Source organism: Penicillium cataractarum (genome assembly GCF_028827025.1).
Source record: "Penicillium cataractarum strain IBT 29864 chromosome Unknown utg000009l, whole genome shotgun sequence".
In the NCBI taxonomy this organism is placed as follows: domain Eukaryota; kingdom Fungi; phylum Ascomycota; class Eurotiomycetes; order Eurotiales; family Aspergillaceae; genus Penicillium; species Penicillium cataractarum.
In genome coordinates, this window is record NW_026622745.1 from 4,148,890 (window position 1) to 4,176,840 (window position 27,951).

Below are 27,951 nucleotides of genomic sequence, written 5' to 3' on the forward strand. Positions count from 1 at the left end.
GTGTGTCCAAAATGGTATCCGAGATAATATCCAGTGGATCACTTCCAACAAGTTCGGCAATATCCCGGATCAAAGCGACTAGAGCTTTCATGAAGAGCTCCCGGACAAGAGCCACGAGGAGGGATTTGAAGGCATCCACGAGGATCAATCTACATTTATATCCAATGTTAGCCGCAACGTCTCTGATCAATCCCAGGGAACTGTCTAATAAAGTATCGACATAGCCAGGGTGTATACTGGACAAAAGAATCTGGGCGATGCCTCTCCAAAACTCACCAAAGAAGGACATTGTAGAGTCTAGAGATCTACAATCAATAGGCATCAGCGGCTTTATAAAGAGCCACACGAGGGATGCTGTGTGAATGATGATCCCCCATGAAAGACATTGTTCCAAAGAAATATGGGATATGTCATCCCATCACGTAACAGCTTGAAGGATTACCCAGGGGAACAAAGCCAGCCTATGGCGATCCCCAAAATTAGCAACTTTGGCGAGCCAGACAACTTGAACAAAGCATGGGGCACAACTCCCCCACCACAACCAAAGACTCGAAACAATTTACCCTTGACGGGGTGTGCAAAAATAACAACCTTTTGAATGGTCGGCTTCGGGATAACGTGAAAAGTATGAATGGGTAGAAAGCATTGCATTCAAGCCTGCCTTTCTGGTTCAGTAAATAAAAAGAGCGCGGCCGCCATCATCCCTCATTCTCTATAGTTTTGGACTGCTATACCTTTTCAACTATACTTACGGCTAGCTATTTTTTCCACTTGAACTATCCATCTATAGCCCAATATTGAACACGGGACATATGTGGTGGCTACTTGGCAGTGGTGAATCAAAGAAGGCTCGCAGAGCCAGCCGATCATCCCATTCGACGCGTGAGACTTACCCTCAACGAAGCAGTGATTTAACTCAACCCAAAATGAAAATGCTGACCACAGTCCTAAACTTAGACAATACAGCCCACGGAAGCTCATCCCTCGAATACCAAATCCAGGAAATGATTAACGGTCTCCCGAAAGACCTGAAAAAGAAAAGCAACACCCATGGAGAGGCAATATCTCCCCGAGACCTCTGTGAGCTTCACCGTTCGTTAAGCCATTATCTTGTCGATGACATTCTCCGCCTCGTCCAGCGCGAAGTCACATCTCACTTCCGCCAGCTCGACGCATACCCAGATCTCATTGAGCCCGCGGAGGCGGAGATTCTTCATAACCTTCGCGCCTTGAAGGGACTGTGGACAAATCCCAGCCCTGACGGCCCTGTACATCTAAATGCATGGGCATACCAAATCAACGAATGCGCAGCTTGTATCCTAGCCCGAATCGCCTCAAACAAAAACACCCTCCGCAACTTGCGGGTCGTTATCCAAAGTCGCACTCGAACACGCAAGAACCATCGCCCACGGGAATTAAACATCTTCGTCGACCATTGCATTAACAGGTTTACCCCAGCTGAAGCGGAAGATCTGCATAGCACTTCTAGTCAACTTGCCTTCGGGATGAAACGCGCTCGCAAGGCCTGCGTCAAGGCTTATATGCGCGATCGAGAAGGTGATGCTGAGAAACGCTCGCGGCAGAAGCGTCGTCGGCATAGCAGGAGAACAGGTAGTTCGACCCCGTACCGATCATGCTGAGAAGTAGGAAGCACCAGTGAACTGACCAATGCAGATCGCGCCAAAAGGCATCGAACCCCGAGTATCACCTTTACAACTGCTTCGGAGGAGAATCTTGTCATAACCCCATCCTTGATACCATACTCTCTCACCATGTACAACATGCAAGACGGCGATTCATCTCCGTCCAGCGATTCGTGGGATGACTGTGACGATAGTCGCCGTCGAAGATCGGAAGCTCCGAGCCCAGCGTCTCCCCGTTTCAAGCGCATCGTTCGACAACCACAGCATCCGGGTAGCAAGGTGCTTTTCTCACAGATTGAATGGGGAAATCTAGCCAAGGAGTCTGAAAAGGTTACCATGTACCAGAACCTTGCGGGGGATAATCCTTATTCCCGAGCTACGCCCGTTCCAGAGGCCATGGTTGATGCTCTGGGTATTGACAAGACTAGACGGTACTCTGAGTCTAGTTTGGCTTTGTTTCGACCGGTGCATGCTCATGATGGTGGATCTTTCAAGCGGGAGGATGGTATGGCTTCTGATTCTGTTAGTGTTTGGACAGATGATGAGTGTGAGGACTTGGAGTGTAATCCAGTTTTGATACGCAATGCCTCGGCTGTGACAGATACGACGTGGAGTTTGGTCTGTGAACATCATAACGTCGTCTGAGGCGAAGCGTATACTTGATTTACTCAACTCTTAGTTAAAGCTTTCTTTTCTTGGTAGTTTATTATTGAAGGTGTAGGCAGTGCCATTAAGATTATTTCTATACTATCAGAGCATCAACGTGTAGCAAAAAAGAAAGATAGACATTATTGACAGTAACCTGAGAAAAGTCGTAGAGAGGACCATGTACAGAAAAAAATGACTGGCGCATTCTCACAATTATTAATACACGGGACCCAAGATCCCATTTACAAGAAGCAATCGAAAAAAAGGCCGCACAGCAGCCCCAGGGAGATGACCCGCAACTCGGGAGGCTGACGCAGGAATGCAATGCAAAGACAGTTGACACGTATTCAAAGACTCATCAAAAAAAAGACACCTCAGTTGTGAAGCACACTGCCGGGAACGGCGTGACTGGGGCCTTTGAGACTGTCCACGGTCTTTCGTCGGAGGCGGGTCCGGGTTGCTGGGCCCTCGGGCGAGACCACCACTTTTTCATGTTCACGCTCTTCAATGATGGGCGCAGCCGGCGCTGCGGCCTTGGCTTGAGCAGCATCCATGTCCATTTGCTTTTGGGCGCTCTCTCGGGCCCGCTCGTAGCGAAGCTTAACCTCACCCTTCCACTGGGTGTTGAGGAGGCGGTCCCAGAAGGTGAAGAAGGGTTGGGAAAAGTTGCTCTTGATGCCCCAGCTTTGATGGTGAATATCGTGATAGGCGGCATTGTTGGAGGTGAAGTGCTGCAGAGGATCCCAGGGGAAGGCGTATCCGCAGTGGTCATCAACGGTCTTGATGGTCGAGCAGGTGAAGAACCACATGGCCTGGCGGTTGGTCATACCGGAAACCAGGAAGCCAACGCCTGTACCAGCGGTATCCAAAAAGAAACCCTCAACGGGGTGGTTGTAGAGAGCACCGAAAGCGTAAGGAACATAGAGGCGGTGGTGACGAGAGTGAAATGCCACTGGGAATTGTTAGAGACATGGTCAAGTCTGGCCAGGGATAAGAAAGATCCAAAGGCTTACCATAGAGCCAGCGGTTCAAGTGCATAGCCCGGTGCAAGAAGTATTGCCAAGTATCAACGATGGAGATGGCGAGCAAAAATTGAAGGGCCGGAACAAAGTACCAGTAGATGAAGCCAGCCACCGCCAGTTCCCAGCTGGCGAACGCGGGCGCGACAACCTCTACTCCACTATCTAGGATCAGAGATTGTACCACGCCGGGGTAGGAACCGCCTGCCAGCACGCCAGCGAGCATCGTGTGTCCGGACTGGGAGATGGACTTGGACAGGCCCAGCGCGTCGATCCCAACGAGGCCCAAAGCTGGGGGAATAGCTCTCTGGAGAAGTCGAAGACGCTTAGCCCACACGGCCACATCGTACTCCTCACGGCCCACCGTCTCCGCCGCATCGAAACATGACAGTCCATATCCGACAACGGTCTGGATGACCTGTTGCAAGATCACGTCGCGCACTACTTCCCACCGAGTAACTTTGTTTCGCTTCAGGACTTCGGCAGGGGTATGGAGACGATATTCCTCAAAGTATCCATTGACGTCGATGAAGTGATAGACCATGGACAGGCCCCAATAGGCGATGATGGGCAATATCAGCGAGAGAACGTTATCGGGAATCGGCGGAAGTAGCGGTTCTCGCACGGACAGGGTGTAGGCTGGTAGTGGAGGTAGGTCGAAGGCGACCGAGGCGTTGACGGCCATGATGGGTGAATTAGAATAGGTGGGTGCCACTGTTGGGCCGACTGGAATGGAATGAAGCCACTACAAGGGAGAGTTGACGATAGACTGGGGGTCGGTCACGGAAACAGGTGAATTCAGGGACAAAGGGACGACAAAAGGGAAGTCGACAAGCTGGTGAAGAGCGTGGATGCGGCAGGCGCGATCAATTAGGGGAGAGACAACGACACAAGGGAAGGCGATAAGAATAAATTGAAGGAGGGGAAGGAGGGAGTTTAGTTCCAAGGAAAAGATAAAAAAGATCCACGCGGAATCAGGAGGCGAAAGGGCGAGGCGGCCGAAAACGCCGAATGCCAAAGTGGCGCCAGTCGGATGCGGATGGATGACGGGCTGGTAACGGTATTTTTGGGTAGATTCTGGCCATTTTAGTTATGATATGACAGTTCGTATCGTAATGTCTGGTATCGGGTGCCTCCAGTATGTACACAAAGTTACATAAATCCACAAATCAATCCAATAGTATGGAGATGTACCCACAGGTTCCATGATCCCCAGCATCAACAACTACTATAGATACAAGTACTTTACCAATTGATCAAATTGACTTCAGAGTATTAAAATACGATTGATGACATATGACATGTTCCATTCTCCATTGCGTGGTCTGACTTCTCTAGAAATGGGGAGATCATAGCAGTGAGTTGCACCATCAAGCATGCCTGCCTCAAGCTGGTCTCTATTAGGCTGTGCATGAGGTCTCGTGATGTTTTCTACTTCCCTGCAAGATATATTTAGGTACATATCTATCGATACCCTCGAATGGAAGCGTTGGAACTAGCTTCAGTAACAGGCGGTGGCTTGTTAGTGCTCTGTTTTGTGTTATATATTACTTCGATCTGCAATGGCCTGATGTGTATGCCGACCTAGCAATGTGGGTTTTCGTAGATTTAGATGAAGCTTGTATTTATAAACTATTCCTTTTCTTTTGATACAGAGCCTTATTAGGCTTCGGCAATAGTGGTAGTAGCTTAGTATGCTACAGGAGACAATTAGAAACTTTGGTTGCTTCAACAATGATGATTTAATGCCGAGAGTGTATCTTGACCTGGTATACTGGAATTGGGCTTACCAAGTTGTACGCAATTGCCATAATAGCTATCTCTGCTGGCATTCCCGTATCGATCCACCTTCAAAGCAGTTTCCGAATATGGCATGACAAGAGCATATCCTTCGAGGTCCTAGTACGGTAGATGGATCCCGCTACAAGATTAAAATTCAAAGCCAACGCTATTCGTTTTTTAATCACCAAATCCTGTCAAATTCCCTCGATATATAGCTCCTGAATAATAAATAAGCAATGTCGTTGAATGCTAGGACGGGTATCTCGACCACCGCCCTATGGACACCCTATGCGAATCGTCGGGGATACTTGGGAAAATCGACCCACCAAAAGTGAACCCCACCATAAGAACAGGGTAAATCACCATCAGAAAACTGGTACGCCTAGCAAGGGAATAATAGGGCCCAATCAGGGGATTTAAGGTGTTGGTATGAAACAACCTGTTGGGTTGACAGGAGGGGCTACTGTCAGAGAGCAAATCCCGTGACCTCTAGAGACAAACAGAGCAAACTCCCCCACCAACGAGGCGCCACTAAAAAAAACTTCATTTCCCCTCCTTTTTTGTTTTTCCCTCCCCTCCCCTTCAACCTCATCAATTCCCTTTGTGTTTCATCACTCCTTAACCGCCGCCATGATTATCTACGAGGTATGCCTACATCCAATATTCGCCCATGTTTTCGCATCGAAATTCGCATTCGCAGCTGTGAAATTAGGTGGTAGAGTACTAACAACGATCTACAGGACCTGATCTCCGGTGACGAGATTCTCTCCGATACCTTCAAGATTACCCCCGCCAAGGACTGCCCCATCCTCTGGGAGACCGACTGCCGCAAGTACCTCAAGAAGAAGAACGAGGACTTCGAGCTCGCTGGTGCCAACCCCTCTGCTGAGGACGCCGGTGAGGAGGGTGGTGATGATGAGGCCGTCATGGTCCACGATATCGAGGACCAGTTCCGTCTCGTCTGGCTCAAGACCGAGGAGGGCCTCAAGCCTTCCAAGGATGCCTTCAAGTCTCACCTGAAGAGTATGTTCATTGCGCGTTTCATAATTCCCCTCACCTCTGCTTCAAGTGCCTAACCCACTCAACTCTATTTAGGCTACCTCAAGAAGCTCAACAAGAAGCTCGAGGAGACCGGCGCCAGCGCTGAGTCCATCGACGAGTTCAAGAAGAACGCCCCCGCCGCCATGAAGAAGATCATTGCCAACTACGACAACTACGATGTCCTCATGGGCGCCTCCATGGACGGTGATGCCATGTGAGTATACACTCGAGACCTTGCTGGTATTCAGTATTCAGTATATCTTTGATACTAACCGTCTCCCTTCTTAGGCACGTCCTGATCGACTTCCGCGACGATGGTGTTACCCCCTTCGCCACCGTCTGGAAGCACGGCTTCAAGGAGGTCAAGGTCTAAACGTCTCATCCCAACGGGCGACCACAAAATGCACTTGACTTGAAGAAAGAGAAACCAACGAAGAAACGCGAACTCTCTGCGTGCCTAGACTGGTCGCGGGGATCGCTTATTACTTTCCGCCGGGGCTTTTTTGTCTGTTCTGGCTTTTTACAAATCGCATCTTCGTATCCTAATTGACCGATCGATCTGATCGTCAAGAGTTACGCCTCATGAATCAATAAACCGTTACGTTTTTATCTGCAAAATATATCAATATCTTGAATATCTTGTATCTCAAATGTGTGACCCATTCCAATTACCACTGCCTGAATTGTGGTACTAGTAGGACACGTAGACCCTGATATTTTGAGAATGAACGCCTCGGCCAGTATCCAACATGACGATTACAGGAAATTGTTGCTCTATGTTCGTTCATTCGATACATTACATATAGTTATTCTATGTGCATTGCATCATTTCTAACGCTTCAACAATACCCCGTCCAGTCACTAGACGGAACCCCAGGGTTTGCCGAACCACTATCTGTCCAAGCCGGCGGCAAGTTCCCATTACCGGGGAAGCCGAGCCCGGCAGCTCGCCATTGAAAGATAAGGCTGCATTGTTATTGGCAGCAGGAAACCCGAGATTCGCAAAATCTAGTCCAGAAACAGGATCCAATTCCATCAGTTCATCAGCCACGGGAAGATGTTGTCCGAAAACAGCGTCCCATTGATCCCAATCGAAGTTTAGATTAGGGTCGACCATGGAAGGTGGAGTGGGAACCCCCATTGGGGGTGGATTAGAAGAAACTGGATCCATGAATGACATGCCCGGGGAGGCCGTGATGCTGGGGAGAGGTTGTTCTGGTCGAATGATTGGAGCTGTGGAAGGGGGAGCCTGAGGGCGCGGGGATGGGGGAGAACCAAGTGCTGGTGCCACTGGGGGAGAAGGCGCTATAGGACCGGGTGCATGGAGAATGTCGGGAGTTGGCAGAGTGACAGCTGCTGGTGTGGGGTTGTATTGTGGAGTTGGAAGGGGGGCGGAGGTTCGGGTTGGTGGGGGCAATTGATATGAGTATCGAAGGGGGCTCGGCTTGACAGACGCGGAAGATACTGCGGGACTAGGGAGGACGTGAGAACGAGTCATGTTGTAGAACATGCGGTTGAAATCGGAGAGTTGACGATCGGGAGCGGTGGGTTGACGTGAAGGTATAGCTGATATACCGGGTGATCCAGGCACTGAAGATGTCCCCGAAATGAATGGACCACGAGAGCCACGGGTTTCTCCTGCTGGTGATGCTATGCCAGCCTGGATTTGATCCTGTTCGGTCCAGAGCATTTGCGGGTTCAACCCAGCTTTTTGCCATGCCTTTTGGCGTAGACGACGGATCATGTCCCATGCTTCGCGGCCACCGTCTTTGAGTGGCCGTTGCGTTGAGATGCCATCTTCACCACCAACCACGCCGCCATCGGGCCCAGAAAGAGCCAGGATTCGGTCAATAAAGGCGCGCGAGCGTGAAGCCTCGGGGCTATAAGGTCGCTCGTATAGGTCAATGAGCATGATCCTTGCATAGGTTAGCTGGATGGAAGAAAAGTGTAATGATCGCGCAAGAATATCAAGGAACAAGGAAGAGAAATCGAAATATTGAGAAAAGGCTGACTTACATCGTCGCATGCATAGGTTGGTGGTTTCTGGGGACAGGTCAGTTGTTACTCGCCTTTCTCCGTGCAATGCGGTAGGACTTACCCAGGCCAACTCCATTGGAAAGGTTGAAAGTCGGGGTCAGTCGCAAGCTGGATAAACTTCTCCATAAATCCGTGACAGTGGCGAAGAGCACTGCGATAGTTAGACACGGTTCATCTTTAGGTACAGTGAGACGCTTACCTTTGCCGTGCCGCCGGCCAAATCCGACTGCGTGCATTTTTGAGGAAGGGCTGATATGCAACACAAAATGCCTGTACACAGATTAGCCAGGAAGAATCGCAAGTGAGAGAAATCAATATCTCTTACCTTGTCAATATACAATGACAAAATAATCCGTGCCCATTTGTGGAATGAAACAAGAACTGGAGTGTGGTATTGTTCTGGACAGCCGTTGGGACCTTCACCAGGAAGCTCCGTTTCGGTGGATCGAGCTTCGACGGGAGATTTGGACATGGATAGTGCCCGCCCTGATGATACAGCAGGGCTGCCGTTAGGTAAGCCTTCTGGGATTCTGTTCACTATGGAGTTTAGTTTCAGCTGCAGGTCGAGAAGAATCGTTCGCAATTCCTCCATATCGCTACGTGTGACCGGTTTAGTTCCGAGCTGAATCTTTAAAATTTGTCGAACGGCACCTGTAAACTTGTCAGTGGTCAATGCAGCGTCAGCTTCTCTTGGAGGCACTTACGAGCCATATTGTATTTTCCTCTGGCGGTCAAGTAGAAGACATTCACCATTGACGGGCCGCCACAGACGGATGGATCGTCAGGATTGTCGGGTAACCTTTGCTTGTTGGCAAGGAGTTTTTCATATTGCTCCGCAGTTGGAGTGCCTAGCAAGGTGTCTTTGATCTCGCTAGTTTCCCGCACATCCCAGTAGTTCTCGTCGCTAACGAGTGGGGGAGACCACTCGACATGGCAACCACGCCATCCATGTGCATGATATGCCACCAGAGCCGTCGTCGGTACTCTGCCTCGCACGGTTCGATCCCGAAATTGGCTGGATCACGATGTAAGCCCATCGTCTGCGCCACTCTCATGGCTAGACTCACAAACAGACTGCTTGTCAAAGGCTCTTCCTCTTTTGACAAAATAGTCTGCACGATGAGATAAGCCGCCAGTCCTTGGAGAGAAGGACTGCGAGGGAAAGATATTTTCGTTAACCAGCGTGTCACCTCTTCACTATACATCGTAGACAGTGAAACACGCGAGGACGCATTGAACTCGGCTTTGATGGTTCTGATGGATATCGTCACAGAACCACCGTACCATATGGCATAGAGCAATGGTATGAACGAAGGATTTGGACAAGGTTCTCCGGAATAGCTGGTATAGTCATACCAGTCCCAAAAAGCATTATAGAGCTTCAAGATAGTTGGCGGATGAAGGACAGGACTAATGGCATGGATGCCTGACATAAACCCTTTATACAAGAGATGGCTTTGCCTTCGTGTAGGGACATGCTCGAGCATCTCGGGTTCAACTGTCTTCTCGTTGACTGACGGAGAATCACCGGATGGGAAGATGATGGATTGCTGGAAGGATCCACCCCGAGAGCGGGAGGTGGTGGAATATGTAGAGCTATCAATCGATTCTTTCCAGGGTCTTCGTGAGCCGGTAACGGGGTTGCTGAGATCCTCGTTCGCGTTCTCTGATGATACATCGTGCGACCGATTTTGATCTCTCAGCAATTGATTAAGGTCGTTAATCTGGAACTTGAATTAGAGCCTCTTCGAAATAAAACGAGATGGGAGAAAATTGAATATACCTCATGGGATATATAAGCCCAATATGTCGTTCCCACATATCTGATGCTGTTAGACCGGTTGCCACCAGAACTTTGGCTCTTCTACTCACCTGGATCTTCCGCCATCCTCCAAGCTCAAATGTCCCAAATTTAGGCTCCCAACTGGATCAACAAGATCGGTTGCTTGACCCGACGGTATGGGAAACTCGTCGCCACTTGATTCTGCTGCAGCGCGTCGTGGACTGGATCGCCGAGAAGTGGAGGACTGTCCATTTTGAATGCCACTGCTCTGCCGCAATTGTTCCAGGAGTGCAGACTCCATACCGCCCGTTGGAGCCACGCCCTGCCTTTCTGCTTCCTCTAGTGCGTGAGGATTGCCGCCGAGTCGTTCAATCATCGACATGAGCTTGTCGAGCCGAGCCTCAATCGCGCGCGGGTTCCCCTTTTGCCCGCCTGGTGAATCCTCCTCTCTCAGGTGGCCGTATATCGATTGTAATTCATCCACATCCTCCTCCAGCGTTCGCGGAGTTTCCCTCCTACGTTTCACACCATATCCGGGTCGCATAGGTCCCTCTTGCACACTCTCCGTCTTTTGCGACGAGGACGATGCATCGTATATGCAGTCGGCGCCGGTCTTTGCGCAGTTGCCGCATATTGGGTGAACCTATTTTGAGAACTCGGTTAGTCAAGTCATGCGCTAGATTCAGACAATGCAGGTTGCCATACCTTATCGCATTTAACTTTGCGCCGGCGGCAGGTGTGGCAACTGTAACTCGCACGATTTCGAGTGATCTGACGGCCTCCGGCGAGGGGTCCCCGTGCCGATGACGGAGCACGTCCGGAGGCAGATGCACTCTGCAGCGGCGAGACGTGTTGCGGACTGAGGTCCATAATCCCTGGCGGACTACTTCAGTGGATCGAGGAAACTGAAGAAGCGCACTGAGACCTGCCAACTGCACGAATCGAATTGCGGGACGGCGAATTGCGGATTGCGGACAGCAATTGCGGGGAACGAACTGGTTGATCAGTCGGTCGGCCAATGACCGCATTGTCATTAAATGTGGCGCCTTAGAATTTAGGCATCAGGGATCAATGCCGCTTTTGTCCGAGGGGCTTGTCGTTGACATCCTATTGTTCCTCTATGCGAGGGCAATAATGATCAAAGTCTTCATTAATAATGACAGCGAGTTAAAATCAGCTATGACTTTGAACTATGCACACATGGACTTTACCAGCGGACGATATACTGATTGAGCTGGGTTTAGTTTCAACATATAACGGGGCGAGCATCCCGAAGCAGTGAATTGTGTCGAGCCAAATTGCCTCGTCGCACAACTGCATTCTATGGTATCTTTTTTGAGCCAGTCATCCCACGATTTCTTCCTTCTTTGAAAACCTTGGGCATGACACTTTGAAACCCAAAATAGCATTGAATGACCTCCACATGGCTTGCCAAGTGAATCAATCGGCTGGCATCATCGGGTTACTCACCCATGATCCTAGTACAGAGACAAATATCACGCGCTTTCGGGAAATGAAGAACCATCATAGGTTCGGAAGCCAGCTCTTCACTTCTGGGCAATCTCTTGGTCTATAGACTTGGCATAGACGCGGCCAGCGGGGCTAGCGCTAAACATACGCGTCCGGAGCATCCGCCACTCCTTGCCAAGCCCTGGCCAAGTCGAAGCCCTTTGCAAATTCCTCGCCGCAATAGGCACCAATGTATGAGCCTGAGCTCCTTTCAGGGGGTCGTCTACGTTTTACCGGTGTCTCGGCAGTGGCTATGGGAGCCAGTAGCCAACCAGAAGGACGGATTGCCTCAAACAACATTTTGCTGCTTTGGCATGGAACCGCCAAAATTCGCGCTCTGTCTTTCACTCCATCAGTGCCAAGATGCGTGATGGATCTTGGAATAGGTCTCATTATGCTGGATGTGGGCACTTGAAGGAATTGGCTAGAACAAACTTTTGTTATTAGTACCACTAACATCCCCCCTTGAACCCGTTCAACGTGTGCTGGCATTCTATACATCGACAACTCTCATTCTCCATACACTCGTTTAAAACTCATTATCTGTGGCTCTCTCCAGGCTTCATTCCCGAAAGACAAGATTTTCAATTCATTTTTTTTTAAACTTTTTTTTCCTTCAGCGATATTCCCAGTCATACTACACTCATGATCCGCCAATGGCTAGGTGCAAGACAATGGCTGTTGCTCTCATTAGGGCTGTCAAGTCTCACACAAGTCGTAGCAGCAGGCATAACTATTGATATAGATAACACTGGTCAGTACGTTTCATAATGGGAGGCACAGGGGGCCATTGTCACCAACTGCTAACGGCTCACGCGTGACAATAGATTCAATAAAATCCGCGGCGAGTACAGTGGCATACGATCTAGTCACCTTCTATACCGGCAATAACAGTGGCGATGTGCCCGGAAATCTTCCCGATCCATATTACTGGTGGGAAGCAGGAGCTTTCTTTGGAACGTTGATCAATTACTGGGCCTTTACCGGAGATACCACCTACAACAAGATCACGGTCCAAGCGATGGAACACCAGGCCGGGTCAGAAGGCGACTTCATGCCCTCAAATCAGACATACACTGAGGGTAACGATGATCAATCATTTTGGGCCCTGTCGGCTATGATGGCCGCTGAGCGCAACTTCACGAATCCATCGTCCTCCTCGCCGGGGTGGTTGGCAATGGTGCAAGCGGTCTTCAACGAGCAAGCTCATCGATGGGATTCGGCCAACTGTGATGGCGGTTTACGCTGGCAAATCTACACTTGGAATGCTGGATACGGTTACAAAAACACCATCTCAAATGGATGTTTCTTCGACATTGCTGCTCGACTGGCACGATATACTGGAAATGCGACATACGCCGAGTGGGCCAACAAAGCCTGGAATTGGTCCAAGAACACCGGATTGATTACTGCAGACTACCAGGTCTATGATGGTACCACTGTTGACTCGAATTGCTCTTCGTACGACCGGACTCGGTGGACTTATACTGCTGGTATCTACCTTCACGGAGCTGCCGTGATGTACAACTACGTGAGTGGGCTCGTATATTCATGGAAAAGTTCTTTGAGGCTGACCCGATTTTCAAAGACTTCATCTCTCTCCTCAAACTCATCCTCCAATTCATCCACCGTGTGGAAAAATAGAATCGACGGATTACTCACATCTGCCAACCATTTCTACTCCACAGACAACTCTAGCGCAAATGTAATGGAGGAGCCTCCCTGTGAGTCAAGTGGTAGCTGCGACACGGATCAGTTATCCTTCAAAGCATACTTGTCCCGCTGGTTAGCGGACGTCATGCAGCTCGCGCCATATACCTACGACACTATCATAGCAAAGGTTCGTGCTACCGCAACGGCTGCTGTCAGTCAGTGCCAAGGAGGTGATTCTGGAACCTTTTGTGGTCATCAATGGTCAAGTGGAAGCTACGATGGTACCACGGGAGTTGGGCAGCAGATGGGTGTTCTTGAGGTTCTTCATGGACTTCTTGCCACAGATATCAGTGGTCCCGTCACAGCCAACACAGGTGGGACAAGCGAAGGTAATAGCGCGGCTGGAACTGGGTCTGATGAAACGGAGAGTGAAATTCTCTACTCGGCCATAACGACTGCGGATAGAGCAGGCGCAGCAATCCTAACAGTGATTATCGCTGGGATGATATTCGCTGCTGTTTATGTGATGCTTGTTTGATTTTGCATCCCTTTATCTTTGTATTTGTTTTGGGGAAAGTAAAATATGTTCAAAAATTCCCATCACTCTCCCCTAGTAATAGGTAATGTAAGTTGATCGACGCGAAGTAGCTTGTTTGGCTTGAATCTCCTGATGTTTGAACAATGGGAAATCCCGAGGCAGTCGGTCGTATTAGAGATTGAGCTTGGGGCAAAATCATTGATAGCTTTTGCTTAATTGATTTCTTTTTATCTATTTGACCTGATAGTTATGACGAACGCATAACTTGGCTGGCTTATTTGCTTTTGCTAGCCGAGACCGGAAATACAACAATAATACCCAGCGGCAATTATCAAAAAGATAATTGAGTTCCACTTGGTGAAGGTTGTCGGAGAAATCGTTCCCATGCATTATTCATCATATGATTAGCCTAACATTCTGGTGTCTCAACAGCAGCCCTTGGGGTAAACCGCCGTGGGGCAGTGGGGATCAGGGCAAACAGTTAAGCAGAATCAGGCAACGGGAGGCCCGGGAGAGGCGTTTTGCAAGTTCAGCCTGAATTGCCTTGCTAGTAAAGTACAGCTTTTTTTGATTTGATTTGTAGATTCGTTTCGCATGGCGACCCTGCAATGGAGATGCAAGGTTCTCGACAGTGCAACGTCACTGGAACTCCGGCCGATATTTTTCCGACTAGAAAGTATCGCGGACTGCTGATCGTCGTCATCGTGGGTGCTCTTCAGGCTAAATGGCTTTACTCTTTGCAATAACTGTCCCCCCACGCCGGAGAACCCCCGCAAGTTGCACAGCGAAGCATTGGGATCGACTGCGGGACTTGCCTCGTTGGGAGGGATGTGGAGAAGAAGAAGTTGGTATAACCCGGTCTTAAGCTTCCTACAGCCGAGACGCATCTGCAGGCAAGGGCGATAAGCGATGATGAGGGGGCAAACGAGGAGCGATTGGGGGAATTTGCCGAAGTACAAAAGGCAGACTGAGCGTGCAAGATTGAGAGAGCTACACGATATTCTCGTGGCTGTAAAGGAGCCCTCTTCTTAACGATGCCCGCTACGACTGCACTCCTCGCTGTACTGGCGGCGTTGGTGCCGACCACCTTGGCCCAGGCAAATACAAGCTATATCGACTACAACACGGAGCCCCAGCCAAGCCTCGATTCCCAAACGCTTGGAAAGGTCAATCTCGGATTCCCCGATTGCACCAACGGACCCCTGAGCAATACTCTAGTGTGCGACACCTCTGCTCGTCCTCATGATCGAGCCGCCGCTCTCGTGTCGCTGTTTACATTTGAAGAGCTGGTAAATAGCACGGGAAATACCATCGCTGCCATCCCCCGTCTGGGACTCCCGGCCTACGAAGTATGGAGTGAAGCGTTACATGGATTGGATCGCGGGAACTTCACCAAATCTGGCGATTATAGCTGGGCCACATCTTTCCCGTCTCCAATTCTCTCCATGGCAGCCCTGAACCGGACGTTGATCAATCAAATCGGTGGGATCATCTCGACGCAAGCGAGAGCATTCAATAACATTGGCCGATTTGGTCTCGATGTCTATGCTCCCAACATCAACTCTTTCCGCCACCCAGTGTGGGGTCGCGGCCAAGAGACCCCAGGTGAAGATGCATACTGCTTGTGTTCGGTATACGCCTACGAGTACATCACCGGTATCCAGGGTGGTGTGGACCCCGAGCATCTGAAATTGGTGGCTACCGCTAAGCACTATGCTGGCTACGACATTGAGAACTGGGATGACCATTCCCGGCTTGGAAATGACATGAACATCACTCAGCAGGATCTAGCAGAGTATTTCACCCCTCAATTCCTGACTGCAGTTCGGGATGCTCGAGTGCACAGTGTCATGTCCTCGTATAATGCCGTCAACGGTGTTCCTAGCTCCGCCAACTCCTTCTTACTTCAAACACTTCTTCGTGATACCTGGGGCTTTGTGGAGGATGGGTATGTCTCATCTGACTGCGATGCTGTGTACAATGTTTGGAACCCTCACGAGTATGCCGCAAACATCTCGAGTGCTGCGGCAGATTCTATGAGAGCCGGAACGGACGTTGATTGTGGAACATCCTACCAGTATCACTTGAACGAGTCTTTCTTCCAGGGCGAGATTTCGCGCAGTGAGATCGAGCGTGGCGTGATCAGACTCTACTCCAATCTCGCTAGCCTTGGGTACTTTGATGGCAATAACAGCCAGTACCGCGACCTCACTTGGTCCGATGTTGTCACCACCAATGCATGGAATATCTCGTATGAGGCCGCAGTGGAGGGTATCGTCCTTCTCAAGAACGATGGCACCTTGCCTCTGTCTAAGAAGACTAGCAGTGTCGCTTTGATCGGCCCCTGGGCCAAAGCTACCACACAGCTGCAGGGCAACTATTACGGAGCCGCTCCTTACCTTATCAGCCCACTGAATGCACTCAAGGCGTCAAAAATGGACGTTACCTATGCTCTTGGTACAAACATCTCCTCCACTTCGACTGAAGGGTTTGCAGATGCGATCTCTGCGGCGAAGAAATCTGATGTGATCGTTTTCGCCGGTGGTATCGACAACACGATCGAGGCGGAGGGAATGGACCGACAGAACATCACATGGCCGGGTAATCAGCTTCAGCTCATCAAGGAGTTGGGTGGTCTTGGAAAGCCATTGATCGTGCTTCAGATGGGCGGTGGTCAGGTTGATTCTTCATCCTTGAAAACTAACAAGAACGTCAACGCTCTCATCTGGGGTGGGTATCCCGGCCAATCTGGTGGCCAAGCGCTTTTGGATATCATCACTGGAAAGCGTGCTCCTGCTGGTCGCTTGACAACCACACAGTACCCAGCCGAGTATGCACTGCAGTTCTCTGCCATAGATATGAACATGCGTCCTGCTGGCAATAACCCAGGACAGACGTACATGTGGTACACAGGAACACCAGTCTACGAATTCGGTCACGGACTGTTCTATACGACATTCAAGACGTCCCTGTCTCGTGCCAAAGGCAGTGACGATACGACTTCGTTTGACATAGTCGATCTCTTGTCCCGGTCTCACGATGGTTACAATGTGATCGAGCAACTTCCATTCCTCAACTTCACTGTCAGCGTCACCAACAGTGGTGGTGTTCTCTCGGATTATACCGCAATGATTTTCGCCAATACAACTGCCGGTCCTAAGCCATACCCCAACAAGTGGCTAGTTGGCTTTGACCGTCTCGGCTCTATCAAGCCGCATGCCTCTGAGGTGATGACGATTCCCGTCTCTCTTGACAACGTTGCTCGTACGGACTCGTTGGGCAACCGTGTTGTCTATCCAGGAAAATATGAGCTGGCTTTGAACAACGAGCGCTCCGTTATTCTGTCCTTTACGTTGACAGGCGACGAGACTGTTATTTCAAAGTGGCCACTGGATGAGCAGCAAATTCCCCCAGCTTGATTTTATCGATACTACGGTTGTCAACCTATCGTGTCTTGATATCTGCGCCAAAATAGTATTTCTTTATCCTAGAAATCAATGTGGATCATTTCCAAGGGCTGAGATCAATAGCTAAATTCTAATTTCAAACATAATATGTTCGTTTGTGGTGTCGCAACGGAGAGCGATAAATGATTGTGATTGTCTTTCGGAATAACTTCCTCATTCCAGCACCGCCGCGTGGTACTAACATTAATAAGGAATCTTGAACACCCAGGCGAATTGATCTCCAGCCGAGACTTCTTTGCTCATGGATAAAGCGATGGAGCCATTGCTCAATTTCCGGACTGGCACAACAGTACCATCCATCTTCCCTCCCACTACCGTCACTTGATCGCCATTGACCCATGGAATGGGACTTGATAAAGTCAGAGTACTGTTGGGTTCCGCGAGGGAATGGATGTAGAAAGCATCCTGCGAGACGGTGAAACGAATATTATCCCCCTCTTCGGGCGTCACAAACCAGTAGGTCGTATTGAAAATAGCTTCTGCATGACTCTTGATCCAAGTGCCTGCTTGGCGAAGATGCTGTTGTTCAATATCGACAATCGTTCCGTTAGCAGTCGGACCAACATCCAGCAGGAAGTTGCCGTTCTTGCTGATGATATCAATCAGACTAGTAACAATAGTACTGGCATTCATGTAGCTGGCCAAGGGCGTGGCTCGGTTATAGCCATAGCTGTAAGGGTCCATTCCCAGATTACTCTCCCACTTGCGGACTTGGACACCATTGTAACGGGCATACTCCGGGGTATCAAAATCGCCGGGGAGACCACAACGGGCATTCATCACCACTTGTTGATTTTGCTCTGCGGCACGATTAAACCATGCGCTTGCAAATTCGGTTGTACGGTTGGGACCACCGATGTCACACCACATAATCTCCGTACCCATGTCGGCTAGGGTGTTCATCTCTGGCAAGATCTTGTCGGTAACATAGTCGTTGAGAGGAACGTAGCCTGTGTAGGGTAGAGTCTCATTGGTGTACGGGTTTGTTGCGTTTCCTGGAGTCCCTGTCAGTATATATCGTTGTGAAAATAGATATCTCAATCATACCTCCGGGCCAAGATGAGAATCCATATTTCTTGTAGTCAGGATGGAACCATTCTGGCAACGAGTAGTAAACAGCACGGTGGAGGTGTGGCTGATACTTCTGCGAGGCATCGAACAATTCCTGGAAAGAGCGGTTGGTCAATTAGCTGATAAGAGATGATTATGTAGATCTGTTGACTTACCTGGACGAGATTACGATGTGGCGTCAAAGCGACCGAAGTCCTCTTCGTCACATTCTCGGGGAGATCAAACAAAGCATATCCTTCATGGTGCTTGCTGACCTGAACAAAGTAGTTGGCTCCAGCATCGGCGAACAAGTCTACCCACTCCTTTGGATCCCATGCACTGGCAGTGAAATTTTGGATAAAGTCATCATAAACAACATCCTTGCCATATTTCTCGAGATGGTAGTCATACACATCCGTTGGATTGCTTGGACCTTCGTTTAACCACCACCAGTACCTAAAACTCCTGTCAGCAGCGCACCCACACAGTGAAAGTTTGCATAAGCCTACCATTCAGCGTAGTCCTCTTTGGAACCAACATTTCCCCATCCAGGTACCGAGTATACTCCCCAGTGGATAAAGATACCATACTTGGCATTGTTATACCAATTCGGCGCTTCATGATTGTAGACGGACTCATAGGTGGCTTCATATTGGCTGATTCCATACGTTGCAGTGAACGTATATTTCGAAGACGATACATGCTGGCCTTTGATTACCACTGTCGCTGGGCCGACATCTCCTGGTTTCGCTCCTTTGCGGTTTCGAACACCGATTTCCACAATGGCCTGATCTCCCGGCCCGAGCCGTTTGATGATGCCTTCTGTCACGGTTTCCAGGCCTGGAGACTCAACGTGCACTTGAACACTGTTCTTGCGAAGAACGAAATCAGAGCCAACGTTGTTGATTACAGCCTCAATGATTTGAATTTTGTCGGTTCCTTCCATCCATTTTTGTGTGGAGCGCGCATACTGTACCTCCAGTTTTATGGTCCCTGGGTTGACCTTTGTAACTGGCAGCATTGAAAGAGCAAATACATGCAGTTTCGTGTCAACCGATGCTCCTCCGGGTGATGTTGATGACCCATCTGAGCTGCTCGGGAATGTCAGGGAAACGAGGTCTTTAGAAGAATCCAGCCAGTTGATAGTCTGGAAGATGTTTGATCTATTGTAATTCGTTTCGTTCTCGGTCAGGTAGCAAGAGAATACTAGGTCACCTCCAGCAGGATACGGCCAACTCCACCAAGCTGGAACTAAAAGTGGCCCACTTGTGGAGCTGCCATCGGCGTATTTGGCAGTCACTGAACCAGAAGCCATTCCAGACTCGGAAGCTGCAAGCATCTGATAGCTAAAATACTTTGCTCGAGGCACTTCAATGGTCTGCCCTTTGACAAGGATATTATCAAATCCGGTGGCATTGTATGCCGAGAAATGATAGTTGAATCCACCGTATGTAAACTCCTCGGGTGGGATTTGCGCTGCTGGGTATGAATCTATGAAGCAACAGCCCTTGTTAGTCACTCTATACATGGAAGAATATCTATTGATGCGGGCTCTGCTCACTTCCACTGCCATCGAAGCTTGAATCATTTGGATTCAACCCAAAAGCACGATTATTGAACCATGGTTGCAAATTAATGGCAAAGGATGCGTTCTCTGCAGAAAGAGCTTTATATTCATTCTGAGGCTTGAAAATGACTGCAGTAGCTGGGACCAAGTAAGCTGCAAAAGCAGCAATTGTATGCTTAACCCTCACCATATTGGCGGAAGGTTGGTATAGTATGGTAGCTCTAAGTTTGGAGAAATCTTGGCTTTAATATCATGGACTGACCATCGGCAGACTGTAGGTCTTATCGGCTGTTGAGGGTAACGGTGCCATTTCCCCGCATATGTGGATCCAATGCATAACTGTAACCTTCACGAATCTATCTTTCTTATCGGATATTTTTCATATTCGCCGGAAAATTCCCCTTGTTCGGGTAAAAGCTTGAAGATCGGCGTGCGGAGATGTGTTGTTTCGCCGAGGCAACCCCGATTGCGGCGTTGGATAATCCTCGCCTTCGCAATGTCCTAGCCTTCCGACGGCTGTTGCATTTCCCTTACTGGTATTTACTGATTGCACCATCTACTACCACAGGAGGGATCAGGACTAAGTCTGAAAGAGAGGCCTGATAATCATGACAAAAGCAATGAAGGTTTGAAGATGGTCAAGTAAGATGTTCTTGATGTAGTGTACAATAGGGGGTACAATAAGATACAGAGGACGCTATGCATAGAATATCACATAAAGCATTCGTAGGAGGCAGTTGCTGGCATAATTTAAGACCGCTTGGCTGGGCGTGCCCTGCCGACTTTGACCTCCTTTTCGAGCTCGTCCAACGCTGCCGCATACTTGGGCTGGAGTGACTTCAGAGAATCCAGTTTCACGCGGATCCGATCAATACCGGCAGTGCGGGTGATACGACCTTCAACGTTGGCAGCGATTTCGTTGGAGAACCATCTGCCTTCACGGTGGGCGACCAGGGACCATGCGGAGCCCTCGCGGCCGGCACGGGCGGTACGGCCAACACGATGCACGTAGGTAGGTACACTGGGCGGGATGTCGTAGTTGATGACGTGGGTCAAGGACTGAAGATCCAGACCACGAGAGGCACGATCAGTAGCGACAATGACCGAGATACGGCCGCGACGGTATGCTGCCAGTGTCTTGCGAGATGCAGACGATTTGTTCGATTTGATGATGGTTCCCACACGGTTGGCGAGGGGGGATGAAGGAGGGAGATAAGACGGGATAGACGAGATGCGGCCTCGGAGGACTTGGTGAAGATAAGGACTGTTGTACGGGAGGAGGCAGCTTCAGGCACGATGTCAACGACTTCATCCTCTGAATCGGAAGATTCGTCTGATGATGAATCACTAGATGAATCAGAATCAGAATCAGAATCAGAATCAGAGTCAGACGAAGTGTCAGAGTCGGAGTCAGAGTCTGAGCCCGAGGAGGAAGTCTCATCGTCAGAGGATTCATCGGAGCTAGTATCATCGGAGCTGGTGCTCTCCGAGTCGGACTGGGTAGAAGCAGAAGCTTGCTTCTTGGTGCCATTGTCCGCACCACAGATCTTGATGTTTGACAGAAGAAGGCGCAGGAGGTAGAGCGGCTTCTGAGATGCATCATAGACGGCAACAATGTGCTCCTGCAAGGTTGCTGGCAGGGTGTAATGAGCATCCGGATGGGACGCAGACAGATCTTCTTCGTCCATGGTACTCTCAGCACCAATGATGACCATCTTAGGGTTGTCCAAACGCAGAGAGTTCAATTTGGTGATGTCTCGAGTCATTGTCGCACTCAGGATCACCTTACGGGGAGGATGAGTGTCGATTGAAAGTCCAAGCTCGGACAGAAGTTGGCCTCCAGGTCCAAAGGTCTCGGGATCTTGACGCGAGTTGAGCGACCCCATGACCACATCCACCCATTCTTGGAAACTCTCATTCAGCAGACGATCTGCCTCGTCGATAACCAGCCATTCCAGGTGCTTCAGGGTGAAACCTTTCGTGTATCGAATGTGATCAACAAGTCGACCGGGTGTGCAAATCAAAATATCCACATTTGGCTCGGCCCTCTGGATATAGCCAGGCAAGAATCCAGTTGCGTCAACTGCTTCATTGACGCAGTCTTCAAGGCTGAAATCCATCCAGTCGTTGCCCTGCAATCCTGACTTCTGTCGTTGGGCAACAGTTGCGGGATTGTAAATTTGATCGACCCGCATCAGAAGCTTCTGCTCCTCTTTAATTGCCACATTACCCACGGCACTTCCAATGTGAAGGCGTGAACCCGAGGCACAGAGCTCGCAGGCCTCACGTGCCTGCTTGACCAGTTCTCTTGTAGGAACAACGATGAGTCCTCGAAGTCTGGAAGCAGGTCTAGGAGTGAGGGACGTGACCATTGGGAGAACATAGGAAAGGGTTTTTCCTGAGCCTGTGGCAGCACTGATGCAGAGATCACCTGGGTGGTTGTTATTGCCGTCCAACAGCAAAGGAATTACCGTTGACTGCACTGCGAATGCCTCCTTGTAATCATTTTGCTCGAGAATGCGCAAAAGGTCAGGCTTGATTCCCAGGTCTGAGAATTTAGCTCGTTCATTTGCAGACGTTCGCAGAGGGTTCGCTAGCCACGGAGGCAGGGAGGAATATGTGGGCGCCTCTGTCACCTCGGGCGGGTTCTCTGGCTGAGGCAATGGTTCAAGACCTTGGGCAATGACTGGCTCGACATTCATCTCAGCTGGTAGTTCGGCTTCCGGAGTCGCTTGTTTTGGCTTTTTCGCCTTTGCGCTTGCTGCCGTTCTGGTCCGCTCGAACTTGGACAGAATGCCCGCATGTTTGTCTTTCGATGACTTGCGGCGCTTGCCCTCATCTTCGGAGGATTCATCTGCCTCCTTCTTCTCCTCAGACTCGGAGGGCGCAGCTGCAGGTTCGGAATCTTCCCGGCTGTCCTTCCCAGAGCTCTTTCGCTTGCCATCCTTTCTTTTCTTGTTTGATTCGCCAACTCGGTCCTTCTTGCGCGTTTCTTGAGAGGTATCGTCTTTTGTCCCCTTCTCAGAATCGCTGCCTTGAAGGGCATCCTTCAGTCGCTTCCGCTTGGTGGCGCTCTCATCGACGGCGGGCGACACAGAGGAAGGCAGACTCTCGCGCTTCTTGTGTTTCTTGGTCGGAGTTGGCGTAGTCGCATTAGAGGTTTCGATATCTCGCTTTCGTTTGTGGGACTTTGAGGATTTTGGAGTTGAGTCCATCTTCGAGGAGCCAACGGTAGCCTTGGAACCGGCCATTTTTTGAGGTGCTCGGGGTTCCCGTCTGTGTTGGAGCTGGAGAGCTCTGGTGAGGAGCAGATTGGGTTTTTTTACGTTGTGCCGGCAATATTCTCCACATCTCACCGCCCTGTGTTGACCGCCCACTCTTATCGCGCAGCTTCACGTTGATTGTCATCGGTCTCGATCGCGGTTTTGGTCACTCCTCACTCATGTTTGAAAGAACCGATTAGGGTGATCGCCATGGGCAGGGCAAAACATACTGGAGATAGCTTTTCGTTGTCTCATACTCATTTACCTCAGCTTCAAAGACATCATGCCGTATAACATTGCGTGAGTGTTTATACCTCCCAGGGGAACACTACTATCATGTCCCGATCGCTGACACTAACTGGATTGTGACAGTATGGTCAGTGACTTCTTTTTCCCTCAATCGGGTATGTCCTACAACTCCTTTTAGCAACTATGAACACGATTCTGACCTTCCTTCAGGGGGAATTGAAAGTCACATCTACCAATTGTCATCCGTATGCACCCCGACGGTCCCACTATCACCCTCTCTTCCCTCTATCCGACCCTGACAGCTCTCTAGAAACTCATCGACCGCGGACACAAGGTCATAATAATCACACATGCGTACAAAGGTCGAACAGGAGTCCGCTACCTCACCAATGGCTTGAAGATCTACCACGTCCCCTTCTTCGTCATTTACCGCGAAACCACCTTCCCTACCGTCTTCTCATTCTTTCCCATATTCCGCAATATTGTGATTCGTGAACAGATTGAGATTGTACACGGTCATGCCAGTCTCAGTAGCTTTTGTGGAGAAGCTATTCTCCATGCGCGAACAATGGGCCTGCGGACCGTATTTACGGACCACTCTCTTTTCGGATTCGCCGATGCCGCCTCCATTTTGACCAACAAGCTGCTTAAGTTTACATTGAGTGACGTGGACCATGCGATCTGTGTCAGCCATACTTGGTACGTGGATGGCGACGCTTATATGTGACCGTGAACTAACAATTACTAGTAAGGAGAACACCGTTCTTCGAGCCTCATTAGACCCTTTGATGGTATCAGTCATTCCAAACGCTGTGGTCGCGGAAAACTTCCGCCCGCTCTCATACAACTCTCGTGCATTGGATCAGATTCCCACATCCCCTTCTGACCAACGAGCACCCCCTACATCAATCGGTCCTGATGATACAATCACGATCGTAGTGATCTCCCGCCTCTTTTACAACAAGGGCACTGATCTATTAATTGCTGCCATTCCACGGATTCTTGCTTTGAATCCAAAGACTCGCTTCATCATCGCTGGGTCTGGACCAAAGGCCATTGACCTTGAACAGATGTTGGAACGCAATGTGCTTCAAGACAAGGTCGAGATGCTTGGCTCGGTTCGACACGAAGAGGTGCGAGATGTCATGGTACGAGGTCACATATACCTACATCCTAGTTTGACAGAAGCATTCGGTACTGTCATTGTTGAAGCTGCCAGTTGCGGGTTATATGTTGTTTGTACCCGAGTCGGTGGTATTCCTGAAGTGTTGCCACAGCATATGACAACATTTGCGAAGCCAGAAGAGGACGACCTAGTTGTTGCAACTAGCAAGGCAATTGCCGCCTTGCGCTCGAATAAAGTCCGAACAGACCGCTTCCACGACCAAGTGAAGATGATGTACTCTTGGCGGGATGTGGCTGAACGTACTGAAAGAGTCTACCAAGGCATAACAGGTGATATCAGCCCCGAGGAATTCTACGGCTACTATCCGGGTCAAGGATGGGAGGCTAGCGGAGATCGTGTACGCAGCTTTGCGCTCATCGACCGCCTAAAACGGTACTATGGCTGTGGTGTTTGGGCCGGCAAGCTGTTCTGTCTCTGCGTTGTCATTGACTTCTTGATCTACGTCTTCCTCGAAATGTGGTTTCCACGAGCAAATATTGATATTGCTCGAAGCTGGCCGAAGAAACCGCCAGCAGAGAAGCCCCGAACATCTACCGCTGCTCGCAACAGTCGGTGAAAGCTTGAAGCTGAATCCCTCGGATGTTTTGTCCCTCCCCAAAGTGGAGAAACGACTTGTACATAATTCTCTACGGCCTTGTGCCATGTAATAATCATGACTAATTGCATCTATACGCTCAATATTTTGTCTTTTTTCACACGATCGACCTCAAACACCAGCGAGCCCAATCGCGGGCCCCCAAAAATGGCACATGTACCAAGTCCCTCCTCCATCATTGTTGCCCTGATCTATTTATTCACCGCTTGGTGCCAGGCTCATACTTCCACTCGGCATCCAGAGTCTCAGCAGGCTCTGGCCGCACATCCGCCGCAGAGCGATCTTCCTTGTTCCCACGAAGGCGACTTAGATGATGTTCTCTCTCATTGCCACGCTTGTCAGGGAGCTTGCATTCGCCACTTTTATCTTCTATGGAAGTGCCAACACCCTCCAGACCACCACGCTGCTTCTTTCGGCCATGGGCACCGTCATGGGCGAGTTCAACGCCGGTCTGACCCACGAGGGGCTTGCCAAACCCGGTGTGTACATCGGCGGAAGTTGCTCCCCTCAAGGTATTTGCGGCGGGTGTGTGAACGGCTTCCTTGCCGTGTGCACGGAGGACATCGGGGTTGTTGGCTTGACTGCCAACTTTGTTCACCGTGTTGGCAGAGTAGGAGTTGCTCGCGGGTGCGGTGCCCGGAGGGAGATGTTCCATGTGGAATTCGGGGCGCTGGTCAGCCTCGTTGACTTTGCGGCCGGGTTGGTACTGATCGTGGTTGTTAGTTTGGTATGTTCTTGTTAAGAAAGATGTATACTTACACTCTTGTTTGTCATAGGTCCTTCGGGTGCCACAGAGGGCTTGAAGGTACCCTGCTTGTGGTTGATCGAATCGGGGTTGCTAAGTGTGCTCATGATGATATGTGGTGAATTATGGAAGTGTATTTTGAAGATAGTAGAGAAATCTGAAAAATTCGTGAAGTTTGGGTCTATGTACCAGCCCGTTGATGCAAGTACCACTTTATAGTACATGCAGTCTCCCATCTGGAAGAGCACTAAGAATGTGACGTCACATCCACCACAACTGACTTCATTGCTGCGCAAAGATCATTTAAACGACTCTGTGGAGTGCACAGACATTGGTACTGCAAATCTAGAAATTTCTTGCCTCTCGGTTCTGGTAGATAGTATATTCCGAGAACAGGTCGGTAGGGTGATCGGGATCATCGGTGGGTCGTTACATCAAACCCTAGGATTCCAATATGGAATGATTTCAGAAATGCGGAGCTATCAATGTCAAGGCAAGGATATTTCCTTGATTTTTAACCAAGATGTACATCTGATTACATCTGCTTCTCGTTCATGCGCCCTAGGACATTATTGGAGGAATCTCAGGCCGAGGCTGGCTGTGGGTCCTCATCTCGAACTGCCTTCTACCTGCAACTGTATACAGAAAAATATACACAGGATATTATCTGCCTTTCCTATCTCGGCTGCCTACGACAGAAATGTTAGCTTACCGCATTGACTGAGTAACATGAGATCTATTAAGTGAGTTACCGAATACCCATAAGTAGATAGAGCGCGGCATAGGAGAAGCCACTTATCTTAAACATACTAACGCACATTACGTTCCTCGAACCTCCAGGGAGTCAAAAGATACGGATGATTCTTGAAATGTTACTAGCGTTATCTCTTAGCGCGAAGCCGTTGATGACTTCGTAGCAGACTATCACTTCAGTATTACACTAGGGCATCACGAGGACGCGAAAATAGTGGCACTGATATTTGAAAAACGATTTGAAAGGCTTTATGATATTTATGCACTCCAATTAGTGACGGAAATCCATCTGCGATCCTATCAATTCTACAGATAGGCTCTAAGAACATACCAGGAACGGAAATTCAACAAGTATATTCAATGACAGATAGCTTGAAGCAGACAGTCAAATACAATGCCCTTAACCAGCAATATGTAGATTTTAAACCAGACAATGAAGCCTAAATATCGGTCTTCAATCAAAAATGACTAATGTAGATAGAGGTGCATTCAATACGAATGCTAGTCTCAATAGCAAGTAGGCACGACTAGTAAACCCGCCAACAGCTATCGGCCACGCCAATAATTATCACTGAAAATATTTACTAAACCTATACAGTTCCTTCATTCCTGTTCTTTGTTTGAGAAGGGATGGTGAAGATACCAACTGGCTCAGCTTCATGGCCTTCCAACCTTTCTATCACAGGGCCATTGTACTGTTCCTTGGCATGCAGCCACCAATTTGCTAGACCGAGCAAAAGGCAAAATCCTAGAATCACGCATGTGTAGTCTAGAATGGAGATGGTACTATTAGTCTGGTCTGAACGGTATTATCCAACGTTTTTGGGAATGAATGTTACTTACTCATTGTAGATGCATCCGTTGGGTTAGTGACTGGCAGACACAGGATAACAGCCATGAGAGTAATGAATGCAACAGCGTAGATATTGACAATCCAGCCCAAGGTGTTTGGCATACGGAAGCTGCGAGCAGGGGACAAGTAAGTCCTCGATCGCTTTCGAGAAATTATTAGAAGAATAGGTATGCAGAATGATAGTTGCTGAAGAATAACGGACGAGCCTATAATTGCATTGAAGGCTTATTTGATGGACCGTAGTTAGTACAAACTTCAATATGCCATTTGATTTCAAGGGTTCTTTACCTGTTTTTGAAGCGAGATATAAGAAGCCGCATATAAATGTCAACAGCCAGACTAGGAGTAAGCTCCACAAGGGAACGTCCAAGCGCGGATGAAGATCCTGGAGATACTGTGAGAACAATAGCCCCTCATCGCGTGCCAGAGACCAGGCAAGGCGGGACGACGCCTCTTGAGTAGCAATTATAATAGTCATCGCCATGACAACGCTGAAGGAAACTATGACCATAGCGATTGTGCGAGATCGAAATCCTTGCTCCATAACTACAAACGGAATCCATCTAAGAC

General features: G+C 49.4%; 11 protein-coding genes across 11 annotated transcripts; 5 read left to right on the top strand and 6 right to left on the bottom strand.

Annotated features, from left to right (window-relative positions):
- Positions 1-926: 926 nt before the first annotated feature.
- Positions 927-1,640, top strand: N7496_012107 (uncharacterized protein; the record flags this gene model as incomplete). Its single annotated transcript, XM_056705020.1, has 1 exon — positions 927-1,640. The coding sequence occupies one exon, from the start codon at positions 927-929 to the stop codon at positions 1,638-1,640; it is 714 nt and encodes a 237-aa protein (XP_056550980.1).
- Positions 1,641-1,772: 132 nt separating this feature from the next.
- N7496_012108 (uncharacterized protein) lies at positions 1,773-2,288 on the top strand (the record flags this gene model as incomplete). Its single annotated transcript, XM_056705021.1, has 1 exon — positions 1,773-2,288. The coding sequence occupies one exon, from the start codon at positions 1,773-1,775 to the stop codon at positions 2,286-2,288; it is 516 nt and encodes a 171-aa protein (XP_056550981.1).
- A 377-nt stretch (positions 2,289-2,665) lies between these two features.
- On the bottom strand, positions 2,666-3,995 carry sur2 (sphingosine hydroxylase; the record flags this gene model as incomplete). The annotated part of the gene is made up of 2 exons (XM_056705022.1): positions 2,666-3,243; positions 3,305-3,995. The coding sequence occupies 2 exons, from the start codon at positions 3,993-3,995 to the stop codon at positions 2,666-2,668; spliced, it is 1,269 nt and encodes a 422-aa protein (XP_056550982.1).
- Positions 3,996-5,826: 1,831 nt separating this feature from the next.
- Positions 5,827-10,823, bottom strand: N7496_012110 (putative C6 transcription factor; the record flags this gene model as incomplete). Its single annotated transcript, XM_056705023.1, has 13 exons — positions 5,827-6,108; positions 6,193-6,305; positions 6,407-6,502; positions 6,983-8,049; positions 8,150-8,176; positions 8,232-8,321; positions 8,370-8,440; positions 8,496-8,821; positions 8,875-9,185; positions 9,242-9,894; positions 9,954-9,993; positions 10,043-10,596; positions 10,659-10,823. 13 exons carry the CDS (start codon positions 10,821-10,823, stop codon positions 5,827-5,829), a joined length of 3,795 nt encoding a protein of 1,264 aa, XP_056550983.1.
- A 677-nt stretch (positions 10,824-11,500) lies between these two features.
- N7496_012111 (uncharacterized protein) lies at positions 11,501-11,762 on the bottom strand (the record flags this gene model as incomplete). Its single annotated transcript, XM_056705024.1, is given in 2 exon segments — positions 11,501-11,561; positions 11,572-11,762. The coding sequence occupies 2 exon segments, from the start codon at positions 11,760-11,762 to the stop codon at positions 11,501-11,503; spliced, it is 252 nt and encodes an 83-aa protein (XP_056550984.1).
- Positions 11,763-12,107: 345 nt separating this feature from the next.
- N7496_012112 (glycoside hydrolase family 76 protein) lies at positions 12,108-13,653 on the top strand (the record flags this gene model as incomplete). Its single annotated transcript, XM_056705025.1, has 3 exons — positions 12,108-12,216; positions 12,290-12,993; positions 13,051-13,653. 3 exons carry the CDS (start codon positions 12,108-12,110, stop codon positions 13,651-13,653), a joined length of 1,416 nt encoding a protein of 471 aa, XP_056550985.1.
- A 1,034-nt stretch (positions 13,654-14,687) lies between these two features.
- On the top strand, positions 14,688-17,072 carry xlnD (beta-xylosidase XylA; the record flags this gene model as incomplete). The annotated part of the gene is made up of 1 exon (XM_056705026.1): positions 14,688-17,072. The coding sequence occupies one exon, from the start codon at positions 14,688-14,690 to the stop codon at positions 17,070-17,072; it is 2,385 nt and encodes a 794-aa protein (XP_056550986.1).
- A 231-nt stretch (positions 17,073-17,303) lies between these two features.
- On the bottom strand, positions 17,304-19,927 carry N7496_012114 (uncharacterized protein; the record flags this gene model as incomplete). Its single annotated transcript, XM_056705027.1, has 5 exons — positions 17,304-18,115; positions 18,168-18,285; positions 18,347-18,626; positions 18,680-19,661; positions 19,732-19,927. 5 exons carry the CDS (start codon positions 19,925-19,927, stop codon positions 17,304-17,306), a joined length of 2,388 nt encoding a protein of 795 aa, XP_056550987.1.
- A 560-nt stretch (positions 19,928-20,487) lies between these two features.
- On the bottom strand, positions 20,488-22,988 carry N7496_012115 (putative ATP-dependent RNA helicase DBP6; the record flags this gene model as incomplete). The annotated part of the gene is made up of 2 exons (XM_056705028.1): positions 20,488-20,796; positions 20,850-22,988. The coding sequence occupies 2 exons, from the start codon at positions 22,986-22,988 to the stop codon at positions 20,488-20,490; spliced, it is 2,448 nt and encodes an 815-aa protein (XP_056550988.1).
- A 295-nt stretch (positions 22,989-23,283) lies between these two features.
- On the top strand, positions 23,284-24,991 carry N7496_012116 (phosphatidylinositol N-acetylglucosaminyltransferase subunit A/GPI3; the record flags this gene model as incomplete). Its single annotated transcript, XM_056705029.1, has 5 exons — positions 23,284-23,300; positions 23,373-23,404; positions 23,460-23,494; positions 23,560-23,948; positions 23,998-24,991. The coding sequence occupies 5 exons, from the start codon at positions 23,284-23,286 to the stop codon at positions 24,989-24,991; spliced, it is 1,467 nt and encodes a 488-aa protein (XP_056550989.1).
- Positions 24,992-25,229: 238 nt separating this feature from the next.
- N7496_012117 (uncharacterized protein) lies at positions 25,230-25,882 on the bottom strand (the record flags this gene model as incomplete). The annotated part of the gene is made up of 2 exons (XM_056705030.1): positions 25,230-25,736; positions 25,790-25,882. 2 exons carry the CDS (start codon positions 25,880-25,882, stop codon positions 25,230-25,232), a joined length of 600 nt encoding a protein of 199 aa, XP_056550990.1.
- Between the last annotated feature and the right edge of the window lie 2,069 nt (positions 25,883-27,951).